Below are 18,035 nucleotides of genomic sequence, written 5' to 3' on the forward strand. Positions count from 1 at the left end.
TGTCGATCCTTGCATCTGATGAAATGGTGCAGCCGAGATAGGTAAACTGGTTGACCGTTTTGAGTTTTGTGTGCCCGATGGAGATGTGGTGGGGCTGGTAGTCATGGTGGGGAGCTGGCTGATGGAGGACCTCAGTTTTCTTCAGGCTGACTTCCAGGCCAAACATTTTGGCAGTTTCCGCAAAGCAGGACGTCAAGCGCTGAAGAGCTGGCTCTGAATGGGCAACTAAAGCGGCATCATCTGCAAAGAGTAGTTCACGGACAAGTTTCTCTTGTGTCTTGGTGTGAGCTTGCAGGCGCCTCAGATTGAAGAGACTGCCATCCGTGCGGTACCGGATGTAAACAGCGTCTTCATTGTTGGGGTCTTTCATGGCTTGGTTCAGCATCATGCTGAAGAAGATTGAAAAGAGGGTTGGTGCGAGAACACAGCCTTGCTTCACGCCATTGTTAATGGAGAAGGGTTCAGAGAGCTCATTGCTGTATCTGACCCGACCTTGTTGGTTTTCGTGCAGTTGGATAATCATGTTGAGGAACTTTGGGGGACATCCGATGCGCTCTAGTATTTGCCAAAGCCCTTTCCTGCTCACGGTGTCGAAGGCTTTGGTGAGGTCAACAAAGGTGATGTAGAGTCCTTTGTTTTGTTCTCTACACTTTTCTTGGAGCTGTCTGAGGGCAAAGACCATGTCAGTGGTTCCTCTGTTAGCGCGAAAGCCGCACTGTGATTCTGGGAGAATATTCTCAGCGACACTAGGTATTATTCTATTTAGTAGAATCCTAGCGAAGATTTTGCCTGCAATGGAGAGCAACGTGATTCCCCTGTAGTTTGAGCAGTCTGATTTCTCGCCTTTGTTTTTGTACAGGGTACAATCTTGTACAATCTGATGAAACAGCGTTCTCCAGTCCTTGGTGCAAAACATGCAGACACACACTCACACAAACAGACAAACAATACATATGCAGGACAAGCATTCATCTATACAAATAAGTAAATAAATATTGCTTTGTAGATATGAGGAGTCTTGGACGGTTCCTTTGATCGTTGAGCAACCCCACTGCCCGTGGGAAGAAGCTGTTTGTCAACCTGGTGATGCTGGCTCTAATACTCCTGTATCTCTTTCTTGACAGGAGCAGATGAAAGATGTTGCGTGAAGGGTGGAAGGGGTCCTCAATGATTTTATACCCCCTCTTCAGTGATCCAAGTTGATCACGTCGATGGGGGAAAGGGAGACTCCAGTGATTCTCTTTGCCCTGTGGATCAAATTCTGATCCATTTCTCTGCACTAACCATACCACACCATGATGCAGCCGACCAGGATGTTTTCAACAGAGCTCCTGTGGAAGATTGACATAATGGCGGCCAGTAGCCTTGCTCGCCTATTTTTTTTCTTTTCTTGAGTTTTTTTTGCACGACTGATAAGTAGAAATTCTGCCCAGCACGCAGGAAAAAGGATCTCAGTGTTACATGTGATGCCATGTATGTACTCTGGCAATAAATATGAACTTTGAACTTTGCACATTCAATTTCAGCAAAGCAAGGCGAGGAATAATTCTACTTCCCACAAATGCATCTCTGAAAGAATGTGATCAGATTGCATGTTGTCACGGCAGCATTTATCGGTCAGAATACTAAGAATAAATGAATAAGTATTCACACTCCATTAATGCAAAAATGTTGTCTTCCTCTATCAATGCCAACTCATCACTTCTTAATCATTTGCCTCACAAAAGATTTGACCATCCGGCATGCCAGCGTAAATTAAACAGGTGATGACAAATCAAGAATAAAGTTTAGAAGGATGCTGTGAGATAGAAATGCACCTCAGTGACTGGATGTTGTGAATACAGTTCTCAACCAATGTTTGTTTCAAAAGCATTTGACCATTTCTTTTACAAAACCCTTATACTATACCATTCAAATGTTGTCCAAAGGACATGTTAAAAACTTGATTTGTGCAGATCATGTTTGTGCTTACAGCTTGTATGCTACAATGTTAGCCTTTATTTTCCATGGATCTCTATTGAAATGATATGCAAGTCATTTCACTTCACCTTGAGAGGGTTCCCCTCACCTCAGCCGCAGAACATACAGGCAGCACCGGATTCAAACCTGGGTCACTGGCGCGGTAACAGCGCCATGCTAACCGCTACGTTAACTGTGGCACCTTTTCATCCGTTTTGTCCGGTTCTTGTCCATTACATCTACATTCTGTCAATTAGCCATATGCAAACTCAAGAATAATTTAATCTTCAATTAAATGAGTTTCAACTTCAACTAACAGTTTGCTTTGAAGGATTCTATCAGATGCTTTTTTGAGAAGTCATTGAGACAAAGAGTAGTGTGGTAAAAGGCCCTTTGCCCCAATCCAAATCCACATCGACTATACAGCACCCATTATTCCCATTTGATTAGACATGTCTGCCCCCCCTCAAACCCCCCTCCTCACAAATTCCATTACTCACCTACCCGCTCAAGGCAATTTATAATACCCAATTAACCTCCCAACCCACACATTTTTGGGACGTTTGAAGAAACCAGATTACCCAAAGAAAACTCCTGGGTGATAGGGGAGAAGGTGCAAACTCCACATAGACACGGCAGGGATCAGGATTGAGCCCGAGTTACTGGGGTTGTGAGACAGTGGCTGTTCTAATTTTTTTAATTTAGACATTCAGCACAGAAACAGGTGCTTCCAGCCCATGAACCCATGCTGCCCACCTCAGACGTTATTTTGGATCTTCAGGTTCCAAAAGAGATGGAGAAAAAAGGAGGGAGTCAGAGGGGGCATAAAGGGATCTAAGTAAGAAAGAGGGGACTGAAATAAAAAATGTTCAGGAACAGGAAGGAGCAAAACTAAAAGGCTTAGGAGGGTGAGTGGTGGGGACAAAGAGGAAACACTATGTGTCTGAGTCTATCAGTATGTGTGTGGGTCAACCTAAGTCCCATCTTCACCAAAGGTTTCTGTGTTACTTCAGAGAACATTTACAACTTTAAACTTAGTGTTTTTACCTATTCTTTTATTCTTATTTACGTGCATTTTTACATTTATTTTCCTCAGCTTTTTACCAGTTGCTTGAAGATTGGAGGTGTTGTGGACAGCAAGGAAGGCTTTCAAAGCTTGCAGAGGAATCTGGACCAACTGGGAAAATGGGCCAGAAAATGAGAGATAGAATTTAATGCAGACAAGTGTGAAGTGCTGCATTTTGGAAGGGCCAATGACCGGGCAGTGAGGAGTGCTGAGGAACAAAGGGATCAGGAAATACTGATATATAATTCCCTGAAAGTGGCGTCACATGTAGACAGGGTTGTAAAGAAAGCTTTTGGCATCTTGGCCTTCATAAATCAAAGTACTGAGTACAGGAGTTGGAAAGTTATGCTGAAGTTGTATAAGACATTGGTGAGCCCAAATTTGGAGTATTGCATCCAGTTCTGGTTGCCAAACTACAGAAAGGATATCAGTAAGATTGAAAGAGTGCAGAGAAGATTTACTAGTATGTTGCCAGGTCTTCGGGAGTTGAGTTACAGGGAAAGATTAAACAGGTTGGGAATTTATTCCTTAGAGTGTAGAATAAAGAGGGGAGATTTGATCGAGGGTTACAAAATCATGAGGGGAATGGACAGAGTAAATGCAAGTAGGTTCTCTCCACTTAGATTGGGAGAGATAAATACAAGAGGACATGGCTTGGCATCAATCGTCCTGGTACCCAAAAAGAATAGTGGGAGCTGTCTCTACGACTACTGCCCATAGCACTAACTTCTACTGTGATGAAATGTTTTGAAGGACTGATCATGGCCAGAATTAACATGTACCTTAAGCAAAGATCTGGTCCTACGGCAATTTGCCTATTGTCACAATCGCTCCACTGCAGATGCAATATCACTGGCTCTCCTCTCAGCTCTAGATCACGTTGATAACAGAAATTCATGCATACAGCTGCTCTTCATCGACTACAGTTTGGCATTCAATACCATTATTTCTTCAGTGCTGGTCAAGAATCTACAAAATTTAGGCCTCTGTACCCCACTCTGCAACTGGATCCTTGACTTTCTCATCAGAAGACAACAGTCAGTACAAATTGGAAACAAAGTCTCCTCCTCACTGATTATTCACACAGGTGCACCTCAAGGATGCGTGCTTAGCCCACTGCTCTACTCATTATACAGCCATGACAGTGTGGCCAGGCACAATTCCAATGCCATCTACAAGTTTTCCGATGATACCCCAGTTGCCGGCAGAATCACAAACGGCAATGAGGAAGTGTACGAGAAGGAGATAGATCAGCTCATTGAATGGTGTAATGACATCAACCTTCAGCTCATCGTCAGCAAAACAAAAGAGATGATTGTGGGCTTCAGAAGGAGGTCAGAGGAACAACATCCAGTGCTCATCGAGGGCTCAGTAACGGAGAGGGTCAAGAATTTCAAATTCCTGGGGGTCAAGAACTTCAAATTCCTGGGTGTCAACATCTCCGAGGATATGTCCTGCAGCCTCAAAGAAGGCTTGCCAGCAGTTATATATACATTGTGAGGTGTCTGAGGTGATTCAGTATGTCACCAAAGACTCTCATAACCATCTACGGGTGTACCGTGGAGAACATTCTGGCTGGTTGCATCAATGCCTGGTATGGAGGCATCAACTCTCAGGACAAGAATAAATTTCAGAGGGTTGTTATTAACTTGGCCTGCGTCATCACAGGCACCAGGCTTCACTCCATTGAGGACATCTATATGAGGCAGTATCTTATAAAAATGGCTTGTACCCTCAAAGACCCTCACCACCCAGGCCATGCCCTCTTCACTCTGCTACCATCGGGAAAAAGGCACAGGAGCCTAAAGACAAGCACTGAACAGCACAAGGACAGCTTCTTCCCCGCTGTCATCAGACTCCTTGCTTTTCATGCACTATTTTCTTTTACAGCAATGTTGTAAGATGGTCATAATATGAATGTTTACCCTGTGATGCTGCAGCAAACACCAAATTTCATGACTTGTTCAGGACAATAAATCCTGATTCTGATTCTGAAAGGCGAAAGGTTTAGGGAGAGCATTAGGAGGAATTCTTCACTCAGAGAGTGGTTGGAGTTTGGAACTAGCTGCCATCTGTCATGGTAAATGTGGGCTCACTCTTAAGTTTTAAGAATAAATTGAATAGATACAAGGATGGGAGAGGTCTGGAGGGTTATGGAACGGGTGCAGGTCAGTGGATCTAAAGGAATGATGTTTTGGCACACAACTAGAAGGGCCAAATGGCCTGTTTTCTATGGTTCTATCATTCTAATAGTTCTTGAACTAAATTTTGATGGATTTTATGCCCATCATAAAATTATAGAAATGTAGGATAGAAGTGAACCTTCAGCCCAATGTAAAAATGTCAATTGATGGAAGAGCTCCAAAGATAAACCACATTTCACCTATTGGAATGGAGCCCTACAAGTTAAAGCACAACTCCTGTTTATTTTGTTACTGGTTCTCAATGCAGCAAGTTCAGGTCCTCCAACATCTACTAATCTTCCATCAGTTATCTTGAAACTGTGTCCCCTTGTTATTGACTTCTCTACAAAGAGAGATTGGTACTTACCTTCACCTGCATAGATCTCTTGTAACTTGATGTAGTGGTTAGATTCCCACTCACTCTTCTGTGTTCCAAAGAAATAAATCCAGTCCATCCAATTGTTCCTCTCAACTAAAGTTGTGCACTGGCGTCAGCTTTGTATAGTGTTCTGTCTGCTTATGTAATTCCCTTCCTGTGATGTGGTGAGTACTCCATTTGCGTTCTAACCACTTGTTATTTGCCTTCTCAAGTCACCTGATCAGTCAGACTTGCAACTGTCAGCAATCTGTGGACGTGCTCTCCAAGATCCGATGACAATTTATCCTTCCATGTATTCTGTAATTCCTTGAGTCGCTTTCTTTCTCAGATGTAAAGTATTTGCTCACTCTTCTCTATTGAAATGGATATGCAACTTTATTAACAATCAAGTCACTTTATAACAAGTCATTGATATCATCACACAATCTAAAAAGCGTTCTTCCTCATTCTCAGCCACATTGTTCATTTTGGCATTGTTGGCAAATTCTTCATGACTTCTGCATATAAATCCCGAATACTGGCATTTTGCAGGATAAATGGGAGATTTAGCTTTACTAAACACTATCGCAAACACCATTCAATCATTATCGTTTGATTTATGAACTGAGTCATTTTCCTTTGAATGTCCTGAGCTTTAAATTTTGGATCAAGTAATGTTGTTAAACTATGCAGAGATTTTCAGCCATTCAAAGTCAACTTAAATTTACAACCAACATCAATGCAATGTATGTAAAAGCACAATGCTGGACAGACTCAGCAGGTCAAACAGTGTACTTTCTAGAGAAAAGATCAAGACACATAACCAATGTTTCAGGCTTGAGCCCTTCATCAAGGGAGGCACATGTGAGTAACTTTTCTCTTACCTCGCCTTGGCCAGCCATTATTTGTCTGCAACTAATTTCTGGATTCTATGCCATATATTTCTGGTGATAATATCACTTTAAAGTTTTATTTCTCACTTATTTGCATGCAGGTGAGGAATCCAGATGAACACTGCACACTCATCTCTGAAACATTAATAATTTTGAATTGGCAAAGTCCACTAATTGCGCAATTGTATTTCCTCTTGGTTGCATTTTACACACCTTCAAGAAAGTGATAGTTTCAGGCACAGAGAGTTTCTGGCATCATCAAGGAACCAGGATTAGTTGGGAAAATCAGTCTAAATCTCTACTAGAACTTACCTTAAAGAGAGCAGAAAGTTAAATGTAAACAAGATTGTTGTAGGTTCAATTACATGTGGATAAGGATTGAAGTACTCTCACATTTGATCCCAAGAGAAAGCGTAAAGGAATCTACTGTACTGGTGCCTGTAGCTACTTCTGGAAGGTGTGAATAGTAATAATATTTGACATTTTCTGATGTAAATTAATTACTATTAATTGCTAACATTAGAATAGTTCAACACAGGAACAACTTGTACGGTCCATTCATTCTTATAATGGTACTTTTACTCTTAGCTGTTTACATGGTGCCTGTCACAAGCATGGGATGTCCCAATTTTGAGATCAATCAAACCAGTTATAAGTGACATGATGGCTACAGAGTGAGGGGAAAACCAGCCAACTTGCACACTGCAGTATCACAGGCCTTGTGAATGCCACATCCCCATCTCCACTGAGCGATTTTCCTTGCCCATTCAGACTCTGATGGACTTAATGCACCTTCCTCAAAATGGCTCTTTAAATCCATCATTGTGGAGGTTGTGCTCATGTTTGCTATAAATGGCAATGTTTACTTATTTTCTTTGGCTTGGCTTCGCGGACGAAGATTTATGGAGGGGGTAAAAAGTCCACGTCAGCTGCAGGCTCGTTTGTGGCTGACAAGTCCGACGCGGGACAGGCAGACACGGTTGCAGCGGCTGCAGGGGAAAATTGGTGGGTTGGGGTTGGGTGTTGGGTTTTTCCTCCTTTGCCTTTTGTCAGTGAGGTGGGCTCTATATATAGACTTCTGAGAACAGATGGGTCTCATTCCTGGGATTAGTATAAGTGCATATGGCCAGAATTCTACCTGTGACATGCCTTTGCATTATTTTTAAATCACTTCAGAGAAGTTGTCTGCCAGTGCGTATTGATTGACATAGCCTGGCAGAGCTGTTGGCTTCACCTCAATAATGTTTTGCTGAGAGTGTAGTCTGCAAATCTATGACACCATTCACCTGTTTGGTTTATCGCTTCCTTTTATATGCAACCTTGTGCACAATGGAGAAATAGGACCACATTATTAGAATTTCCAAAGAACATGACTATGGCATTAAGCGCCCACCTATATCCCCAACCTCCGCCTAAATAAATGAGCCTTGGGTGGTTAGAGGAAGCAGTTCTTTTGGTCGTTCAGCATTCTCGCTGCCTGTAGGGAGAACCTGTTCCTCAGACAACGATCCCGGTAGATCACGTTGATGGGGGGGAGGGAGACTTCAGTGATCCTCTCTGCCACTCTTATGGTCATGTGGATTGACCTCTCATCTATTTCTCTGCAACAACCGTACCACTCTGTGATGCAGCTGGCCAGGATGCTCTCGATAGAGCTCCTGTAGAATGTTGACATGGTGGCTTCAGCCTTCTCAGAAACCACAGTCTCTGTTGTATCTACCTGACAAGTGTGAAGATGTTGTGCGCCCACAATAAGTCACTAGTTAAGTGAACGCCAATGGGACATTAGGATGCAGCAGGTGGTGCTGCTGCCTCATGCCTCCAGGTCCATGAGTCAAACCTGACTTGTCGGGTGTCCTCTGTTAAATTTGCACATCCTTCCTGTTTGTCAAGATTCACTGGTCTCCTCTTAATGGTTAGCAGACAGGAGATTCATTGGAAGAGTTAGCGAATATATGAGAGAATACATTGCAGAGAAATAAGTATGCAATGAAATTAGTGGACTTACTTTGAGATCTGGTATGGATTCAATGGAGCAAAATGGCCCCTTTCTATGTCCTTAGGTTGATTATTCAACTGTGAGGCATCTTGGGATATTTCTACTGCGTTGAAGCAGTCAACATACTGTTATAAGAACAATAAAAATATCTCCACCTCTTTTACTGCTTATATATTTGTTTTACATCTGGTGTCAAAGCTCAGCCTAACTCCAGTTCTTTGATTCTGTAATTACTTCAGGGCAGGGAGGAATGGCTACAGACAACTTCACCGATGTCTGGGCAAAGCTCAAAGACCTGCATGAGCAAGAAGTACGAGGTAAAAAAATAAAACATTGGTTCTTCTACATGCTCCTCTACATTAGCAAATGTCTTTGTTCTGAATAGCTACAGTTAAATAGAAAAGTGTAACAGGCATGGCTATCTTTTATCTTTTGCCAAATGTTGACAAGTGTGGCCATTTGCAAAATTTATTGTAACGTGAACAATCACGTCCTCTCAGGAAAACTGTGCAGGAACACTTAAAATGATTACATTGTTCCTAAAGTTTTTTTCTCTCTCTCTCATCTGTTTCCCTTTCACTGTTATGTTCAGGACTGTACTCAAAGTTAACTGAAATAAACACGGAACGATGTCTGTAAGTATGGCATGTTAAGCTTTTGATTGGCATTTTCCTTCTTCAAATAGAACAAAGTTCAGAATCCTATATTACACACCTCAATGTTTTTCATGATAATCTTAAATATGTGGCCTCTTGTTACCCGTTTTTGACAACCAGGGAAAATAATTATCGTTTGCCCTTCCTAATCTTAAACACTCTCATTGTATTTGCCCATTACTTTTATATGCTTCATTAATAGAGGGCAGAAAACAATAAATGTGGCATTACTAAGGTTTAGTAAAAGTTCGACATTACATTCCTATATTTGTATTCTGTCGCTCAAATTTGCTTCCACTGTTTTTTAGACTTCCATACCAATTATGATGGGTGGCCTTATTCTATATAAGTAGAAACAATGCTGGAGAAACTCAGCAGGTCAAACAATATACTTTATGCAGGAAAGATAAAGATGCAAAGCCAACATTTTGGGCTTGAGCTCTTCATTAAGTCATGGACAAAATGTAGGCAGGCGCCTGAACAAATTGGTGGGTGGGGGGAGGGACAGGGAGAGGAGCACAGTCCCACAGGCAGGAGGTAATAAGTGGATAAGGTGGGGGGGGGGGGCGGGGGAAGGGAACACTATCAAACAAGGAGAGGGGAGATAGCTCTGTGAATGAAAAGGAAAGAGGGTGGAGAACTGAAGGAAAGAAAACAGAGAGAATGGGAAGGGAGGGAGAACAGAGAGAAGGCTAGCAGAAACCGGAGAAGTTGATGTTAATGCCATCCAGTTGGAGAGTGCCCAGATGGAAAATTAGGTGTTACTTCTCCAATTTATGGGGGGGTGGGGGGCAGTTTTGGTTTGACAGTACAAGTCCATGGTCCATGGACAGACATGTCAGCATGGTAGTGGAGTGTAGATTTCAATTTCCTCCCACATCTCGAAGATCAATTGCCTACTGGTTAAGTGGTTAATCAACTAATGCAAAACCACTCCTTAGTTTAAGTTAATGGCAAAGAAATACAAATCAAGGGTTAATGGGTCTATGTGATAGCAAATAATTTGCAGGAAAATGGAGAAATGAGCAAGGAAATGGGACTAATGGGATTACTCCACTGGGAGCCATCATGTGTCATTAGAAAGTAAGAAAACTCTGTACTGTTTTGTGATCCAAATCATGATTGAGGGATAGTTATACGACATGAAAGTTAGAGTAGATCCTGGGCTAGATTTATTAAGATGAAGATTGAGATCACCAACAATAAGGAATAATTTATGTAGAGCAATTCTTTTTAATATTTTACGGATGTGGGCATCATTGGAAAAGCCAGCATTTATTGCCCTTGACAAGATGGTAAGCCTTCCTTTTGAGTTACTGCAGTCCTTTTGATGAAGGTTCCCATGCAAAGCTGGTGGGGAGAGAGGTGCAAGATGTAAGCCTGGCAATGAAAAGAAGGTGATATATTTTCAAGTTAATGATGGTGCGTAACTCAAAAGGAACCTGCAGATGTTGATGTTCCCAAGCACCTCCTCCCCTTGTCCTTTCTGGATTTGGAAGGAGCTATCAGAGTTGCCCAGACAAGTAAATGGACTGCATTTTGTCAACGGTAAACATCACAGATACAGTGAACAAGTGGAAGAGGGATTGAAGATTTACTGAGGTGGCTGCAGTACATTCAAGTGATCTTGTTTGTCCTTGATGGTGTTGAGCTTCTTGACAGCTGTTGGGAGTTTCTATTATGTTCTTGACTTGTGCCTTGTAAGTGATGGACAAATTTTTGGGGTGAATCATTCACCAAAGGGCCAACATATTAATTCATCGTATCTCCTCAATTATTTGAGGATGTTATTAAGGTGACCATGTCCTCTAAGTACCATAGACATTCCTACAAGGATTGATACAATACTGTAGCTTTATTGTTCAAAAACATTCTAGTGGGCTCTTTATTCTAATTGTACTGCTTTGCTCTCTAACTCCAATACAGAAACTATCTCCAACATATTTAATAGTACAGGGATATTTGTTCTGTTAATACAAGTTTTACCAGTTGTATCAATGCCTGTTTCATAAGTTTTTTTTAAAATTCTACATATCAAAACTAAAGAAAGGTATATCACAACTATTGTATTCAGATGATCTATTATAGCAACAAACTGCAGAGATAAATGTTGCTCATGCAAATATAATTAATTATTTTAAGCATTGGGATTAATTCCCAATGATTCTGCACTTACAACAAATGTTGCTGGAAATTGCAATTGTAGAATATAAAGATTGATTACACAGAGGATGTCATGCACAAAATCTTTCACCTTCATCTGGTAAATATCATATTGTGTTGTGCAGTGATGCACAGAGATTGGAAGAGATGTTCAACAAGAACAACCACTTGAAGGAACACTACAAAATAATGAACGATAATGTCAAGGTTTTAGAAGACAGGTAGGAAAACTTGCCTCCTCTTTCTTCAAGTTCATTTTTTTGTCTTGTGTTTCTAAACTGACCCAGCCTTTTGCAGCTTTTAAGAATTCTGCCAACATGTTCATTTTTCCATGTGAATAATAAGAAATAAAACTAGAAAATACTAAAATAATCAACAGGTCAGAACCTGGGTTCGAATCCCATGCTATCTGTAAGGAGTTTATACATTCTCCCCGTGTCCACGTGGGTTTCTATCACATGCTCCGGTTTCCCTCCATCATCAAAACGTACCGAGGGTGTATGAAAATTAGCTTTGATTGGGTGACACAGGCTCATGGACCGAAAGGGCCTGTTGTGGTGCTGTATGTCTAAATTAAATTTTTTAATTAAAAAAACACACACACATCAGGTTGTTGACTTTTCATCAGTTCTACCAGAAAGGTTAACATTGTTTCATATTAAGGATGCAACAAGATCATTCAAGTTTCCTGCCAAATAATATCTTCTGCTTTGATACCATTGCACCTGGCCTCAGTACTCTTGAGGGAAAATGGAGACGAGAAGTATATTTGTGATGATAATTGTAGATTCCTGGTTAGATCAGCTTAGATTAAACTCTGAGATCAGTTTGTGATTCGAGAATGTGCAGTATATGCTGTACTCATCTAACCCCTGAAGAAATGGCTATATAGAACTTAATACTTCCACTGGCTATTCTTCAATGAGTATCCATTTGCCTGAGGGTTATGAGTCCCAAGTCCTACTCCATAAACTGTAGCATTGTAATTATTGTATTGTTGGCATTTGTAGTATTGAGGACATTGGTTTAATTGCCTGTCTCAAATGAGACATTTAAACCAAAGCTCTGTTCTGGCAGTGCATTGCAGCAAGGGATTTAACTTATTGGGGAATAACCGGGGCCCAAATTATTCAGCTGAGAAAGGAAATCTATTATTATTACCAGCAACTGTGAAACTTAAATATTATCATGAAACTCATCTGCTTTATTCATTCCCTTCAGCAAAGAAAATTCATTATCCTGAACCTAGGTGAAGTAACATGAGTCTATACTTCTGAAGAAGGGGCTCAATCAATGCTGGTTGCCCTATCAAAAATATTCACTATATCTAAGCAAATGTATTTTTGAAGTACTCACTCAACTTTAGTAAAACAAAGCAGCCCAGAAATGTTAACAGGTAAGACAGTGGATGATGAGGTGAAACACAAAAGTCTCCAGACGCACTTATTGTAGTAAAATGCTGGAGGAACTCAGCTGGTCTCACAGCGTCCAATGTTTCAAGCCTGAGCCCTTCTTCAAGAAATAAGCAAAAAGTAGACAGGCATCTGAATTAAAGACTGGGGAGAGAAAGGGGTATTGAATTGATTTGAATATTTTATTTATATAGCACATTTTAAACACAAAGGAATGTTGCTCCAAAGTGCTTTACATCAATTAATCAAAAAATACACAAAGCACAAAATCAACAAACTCAAAAAACTAGACACTGGAAAAGAGAGTCATCTCACAGAATAGTAATGGGTTGGAGACACACTGCACGACCGACTCAACCCCACGTCCTACAAGCCCAAACTATCTGGGCAGGCGTTGCAGCTCCCGAGACAACCAAGACAAAAGTGAGGCCAAGACTTTTATCTGAGGTCAGGGAAATCATTACATATTCAAAGCTTATCATCATTTCTGAAAGCTGTGGCAATTATAATAAGCAGAAGTAAAAAAAAAGAAATAACACTCTTGGAGACTAGTGCATCATTAGGGCAAAACACAAGACACTTTAGACTAAACTGGATTTAGACTTCATGGAAGAATGGGAGGGAAGGAGTGCAAGCCAATGGACAAAAGGTGTTAATTGGATATGATAGAGGAAAGGTAAGAATTGATTTTGGCTCTGTGAAAGGAGACAGAGGGAAAAAGGATGAGAGAGAGAAAGACAGCTAGAGGAAAGGAGACAGGGGGAAGAAGATGGGGAGGGGGGCTTCTAATCGGTACTGTGAATGATAGCCGTTATCAAGGGCTCAGAGAAACAGCCATACATTTCTGTAAATTTAGATGCTTCCTTCATGCCCACATGTCAGACCCACAGAAGCTGTTTGGCATTTATAGTTTTCAAGACAGGCTTTTGTCACTCATGCAAAATAAAGCCTTCAACCACCTTTTAGTTGGAATTGATCACTGTTTAAGGGGTATTTATTGAACCTGAACGTATCTGACTTGTTGCAGCAAAATCTGAGGTATTCACTTTTGTAGTTAGGCTACTCTTAAATTTTGTTCTTCTGTGATGTCGCCCACCTCCAAAACCACCGTTCAAAATGTACCAGGGGTTGTAGATCAACTGGATGCAATCGGGCGGGCTGAAATGGCCTGTTATAGTGCTGTGTGTCTAAATTTTAATTTAAAATAGATAGGTAAAAAATACAAAAGTTTAAAATTGGTGCCCCTGAGCAGTCAGTTCATCAATCACACAACATGCAGTCTCAAGCACCTGGAAAATTCATTTATCCAGCATTTACCAATCCCCATAGGTGCTAGATACTGGAGTTGTGGGGGTGGAGAGGGTGTGGTTTACTCTATTACCAATTACAATCTTGACCGCTCTTCATAAATGTTTACCCTTGGCCTTTGCTCCTGATTGGTGATATATAAATTCAAGTCTTTTTCTCCTTTAACTGATAATGGTGCCTTCGATGTACTGTCAATTCTCGAAGATGAGTAAGAAAATAACCTTGTGTTAGGCTTCGAGCAGGACTTTGTGATCGATGTACAGTTTCACAGGAGCTGGCTAGGAAAAAACAACAGGAATATGAAACCTCTCAACTCCAAAGCCTTCAACACATTTCTGTTCTGGGTAAGCGCCCTTCAAATTTCTTCATCAGGCCATTGCACGCATAATTAAAAAGAGCACTCCATCTTATTTGCTTCTGGCTGGGAATTTTGCAGCTCACGAAATCAATGGATTGAAAGAAGAAAACAAATTACTTCATCAGGAGCTGAGAAACCTGAAATTCCTCTTGCAGTAAGTAAAATATGTAGCTACCACTTCATTAACAGCATTGACAAACAGTAAAACTCCTGTTGTCTGGAATGCAAGCAACCAGCAAAAAAAAACATGGAAAATAAATAGCTAAAAGAGTACGGAAGATTAAAATTGGTGTACCTCGCTGTTAGTTTGCCAATCACGCAACTACCAGAAAATTCACTTATCCAGCATTTACCAATCCCCCTGGACACCGGGAGTTTTGCTGTACTTCTCTGAGGTCGGATGCTTCAGAGTGTGTGGTGACAAAGAAGAGGATAGGCATTCATGCAAAATGACAAGTATCTCTTAACACAGCAAAGAATAATACTTGCTCTTTCATAGAGGAGCTCAGTTGTCATGAATTCACGTGTCGCCAAGCAACAACTATTTTATTAAAATCCCAAATAAAATGATGCTCTTGAAATCCCTGAAACTGATCTCTGCCCAGCATGTTGATTGAGAGTGTGGCTAGTAGTGTTGGAGAAGAGTGCAATTTTCTTAATTTGACATAATTGTAACACTTCCTTTACATCAAAGGTTCAAAGATTCCTTTTACTGTCATGTAATAAATCAAAACTGTAATAAACATGATTTACTTCAATCTTTGCCTCCCTTTAAAGGCAAACGAAGAATCGCCAAGGGTATTCCCAGTGCCCCAGTAGTAAGAGAAAGAGAAGCAAAGAGAGTCCCTTCAGAAACACTGAGAGTCCGTGAATTCACCCTCCCCCCCCCCATGTTCCTGTAGTCTCAGCAACTATCTATTGGCAGCACGAGCTCTAAATCCAAAACTTCTGATGTGATCATGAAGGTTCAGAGCCCTTCTTGCCCACAGCGCTCTCTCGAATCCAATTGCGAATCGTGGTTCCCACGTGCCAGTCTCCAGCAGCATATTTGAGTCCTTTGACTGCACCGTCAACAGCCCGCAGCCTGTGTGGGGCCTTCAGCCACTGAGCTCCTTGCTGGTCCTCTGCCATGGTCACCTTCCCGTAGGGTCATCTCCCAGGCTTCTCCTTCTCAATGGGGGGGCAGGGGCGCCAGGTGTTCTTCCCATTTCTGGTGCCCAGTGCCAATCTGCTGATCCCCTGGAATCTGCAACCCCTCATGGTTTGTTTCCCCAGCACAGGCACTGCCATCTTGGGAACAGACCTCCATTGTTGCTGGATGTTAAATATAAAACTTGGTCAGCTCCTTTAACCCGCTGTTTAAAGCCTGTATGGAGGTGTCAGCATCACAACTTTCCCTGGTCCGGCACTGCCATTACAGCAGCTCTGGCAGCCTTGCCATTTTTTTTAAAGAGCGTTAGTTGTCCAGTGGCTGAGAAGCCCGACCATAAAGGGACATTTATTAAAGGTGTAATGGACCCACTGTGTCCCCTCTGGTTCTCTGAAAAATGATACAGCTTGCACCTGTCTCATTCATGCATCAGTGTCCACCTGCCCTGTGCCCTCACCAAATTAAAACCACTCTAGATCTAATTATTTAAATATTTTTTAACAGTTTCCATAATTATCAGGTCATCAGAACTGCCTTAAGGCTATCTAAAGGACAGTTCATGGGCAGAACCTATGCTTCCACCACCGACAGATGCAGGTCACTTCTTCCATTTACTCCCCTTGCAATACACCTACATAGCAGGATCAGCAAGATGTTGGGAGCTGGACAACTGCGCCAGATAACCACAAGGTGCAGGCCTGTTTCAGTGTAATCTGGCCCAGTGTTAGCCTAATCAGATCATCATAAAAAGTATTAAGATTATATATGCCTCCAGCTTTACATGCTGTCCAACTGTATTTTCTTGAAATTGAACAAGGCTGTTGGCATGTTCCTGTTAGTATCGCCCCTGGCACATTTGGTTAAAATTGCTTTTGTCATTCTACAGGATACATTTGACAGTATTAATAAAGTTGTATAAATGAGCAATGTCAAAACCTGATGCTTTTGCTGTATATTTTTTTAACTTGTCCTGTAACAAGAATGGCTTTTGAATAGGCAAAGTCAAACTTCTCCGAGAGGAAACCGTTCATTGTCAGATGACAGCACACCTCTTGATTCATCCTTTAGCAAGAGGAGAAGGCAAAGTTTGGATGCTGCTCTCAGTCCAAGATCAGAGCATCAAAAGCATCAAAACAACTTCAGGCTTCTTTCACAAGGTAACAATGTGCCTGTTATTTACTGATTATTTCCTCTTGTGGACTATTCATATTAATACAGGTGCACAATCCTTTATCCAGAAACCTTGGGGGACAGTGTCTTCCGAATTTTGGATTTTTCCGGATTTCGGAAAGCCAGATTTAAGCCCACCCAAATTGTGCTGCCATATCCACCCCCACCCCCTTCCAGTCGCTCTGCTGTCTCCACCTCCACCCCTCACCTACCCGATTTGAGCTGCCGGTCTCCCCCAACTCCTCGCCCACCCGACTCGCGCTACTAGTTCCACCCCCCTCACCCGCCCGACTCGCGCTGCCGGTATCTTGCCCGCCCGACTCGCGCTGCCATCTCTCTCCCTACTTGCCGGATTTTGGAGCTTTCCGGATTTTAGATGTCTGGATAAAGGATCGTGTTAAAAAAAAATCATACATAATTTTCTAAGAAGTTTTTCAAAATAAGTTTCCTTCATATTTGCTCTTACTTTGGTTGCCAGTATTCCTCAAGAAGCAAGCTAAGAAAAAAATTAGCTAATAATTATGTAAGTTTTTTATTAGAACACATCTCAACCCAAATTTCATAAAGAGATTGACTGAGTTTCTCCAGCATATTTGTGTATTCCACTTAACCACCGCATCTGCAACTTTCCTTTATTACTTCATCAAGTGAGTGACTTGTATGCCTTCCATTTAACTTCATAAATCTAATGAGCATTTCAATGGGTAGGGCTGTAAGATTCGATGCACAGCAAACATTGAGAAAGAATGCCTATGTAGGTCATGACCACAGTGGGGAACCACCTCAAGATTCCTCCAGCAAAGGGTATTCTCTGCTCTCAATTACAAGGTAGTGATCACTGCTGGAATACAGATGTGCAAAAAGAATAAGTGCAGTCATTCTCAGGCTCTGCTGTGAACTCACCGGAACATAGACATTGCCTGGGCTCATGTGAGAACGACTGCAGGAAGCCCAAGAAGTTTATCAGCACTCGGGGATCTTCCACTGCACAATGAGCTCACTGCTGGATGAAACACCATTCTCTGTGGAACAATTTCATTTCTAATCACAAAGTAAATAAATCTGGTAATTTTCAGGTCTAAGTCTGGACAATCTTCTAAAGAGTTAGGAAGTAAATAATCACTCCACCAGCAGCTATGGCTGTTTCCAACATACAGTAGAATTGATATAAGACAGGCAATTCCTTAACTACAATTCATTAAATTGCAGTCCTTCTGATGCTCTGAGTACAGATTCAATTCTTTTTTTCTTTGGCTTGGCTTCGCGGATGAAGATTTATGGAGGGGGTAAAAGTCCACGTCAGCTGCAGGCTCGTTTGTGGCTGACAAGTCCGATGCGGGACAGGCAGACACGGTTGCAG

The 18,035-nt window shown here is 41.6% G+C and overlaps 1 protein-coding gene across 4 annotated transcripts in view; it reads left to right on the forward strand.

Moving 5' to 3' along the window:
* Nucleotides 1–18,035, forward strand: part of rbbp8l (retinoblastoma binding protein 8-like) — a 71,045-nt gene that overhangs the window by 11,234 nt on the left and 41,776 nt on the right. For 3 of the 4 annotated variants that reach the window (XM_069884117.1, XM_069884119.1, XM_069884118.1), the window contains exons 3-8: nucleotides 8,698–8,775; nucleotides 9,051–9,093; nucleotides 11,403–11,498; nucleotides 14,229–14,341; nucleotides 14,434–14,509; nucleotides 16,502–16,662. In XM_069884117.1, the coding sequence (XP_069740218.1) occupies nucleotides 8,709–8,775; nucleotides 9,051–9,093; nucleotides 11,403–11,498; nucleotides 14,229–14,341; nucleotides 14,434–14,509; nucleotides 16,502–16,662 (556 nt within the window). In that variant the 5' untranslated portion in view covers nucleotides 8,698–8,708. Of the gene's footprint in view, nucleotides 1–8,694; nucleotides 8,776–9,050; nucleotides 9,094–11,402; nucleotides 11,499–14,228; nucleotides 14,342–14,433; nucleotides 14,510–16,501; nucleotides 16,663–18,035 lie in introns of those variants that run through there. The other variant, XM_069884120.1, reaches the window with a different exon arrangement.

This window comes from Narcine bancroftii, chromosome 6, assembly GCF_036971445.1.
Source record: "Narcine bancroftii isolate sNarBan1 chromosome 6, sNarBan1.hap1, whole genome shotgun sequence".
Taxonomy (NCBI): Eukaryota; Metazoa; Chordata; class Chondrichthyes; order Torpediniformes; family Narcinidae; genus Narcine; species Narcine bancroftii.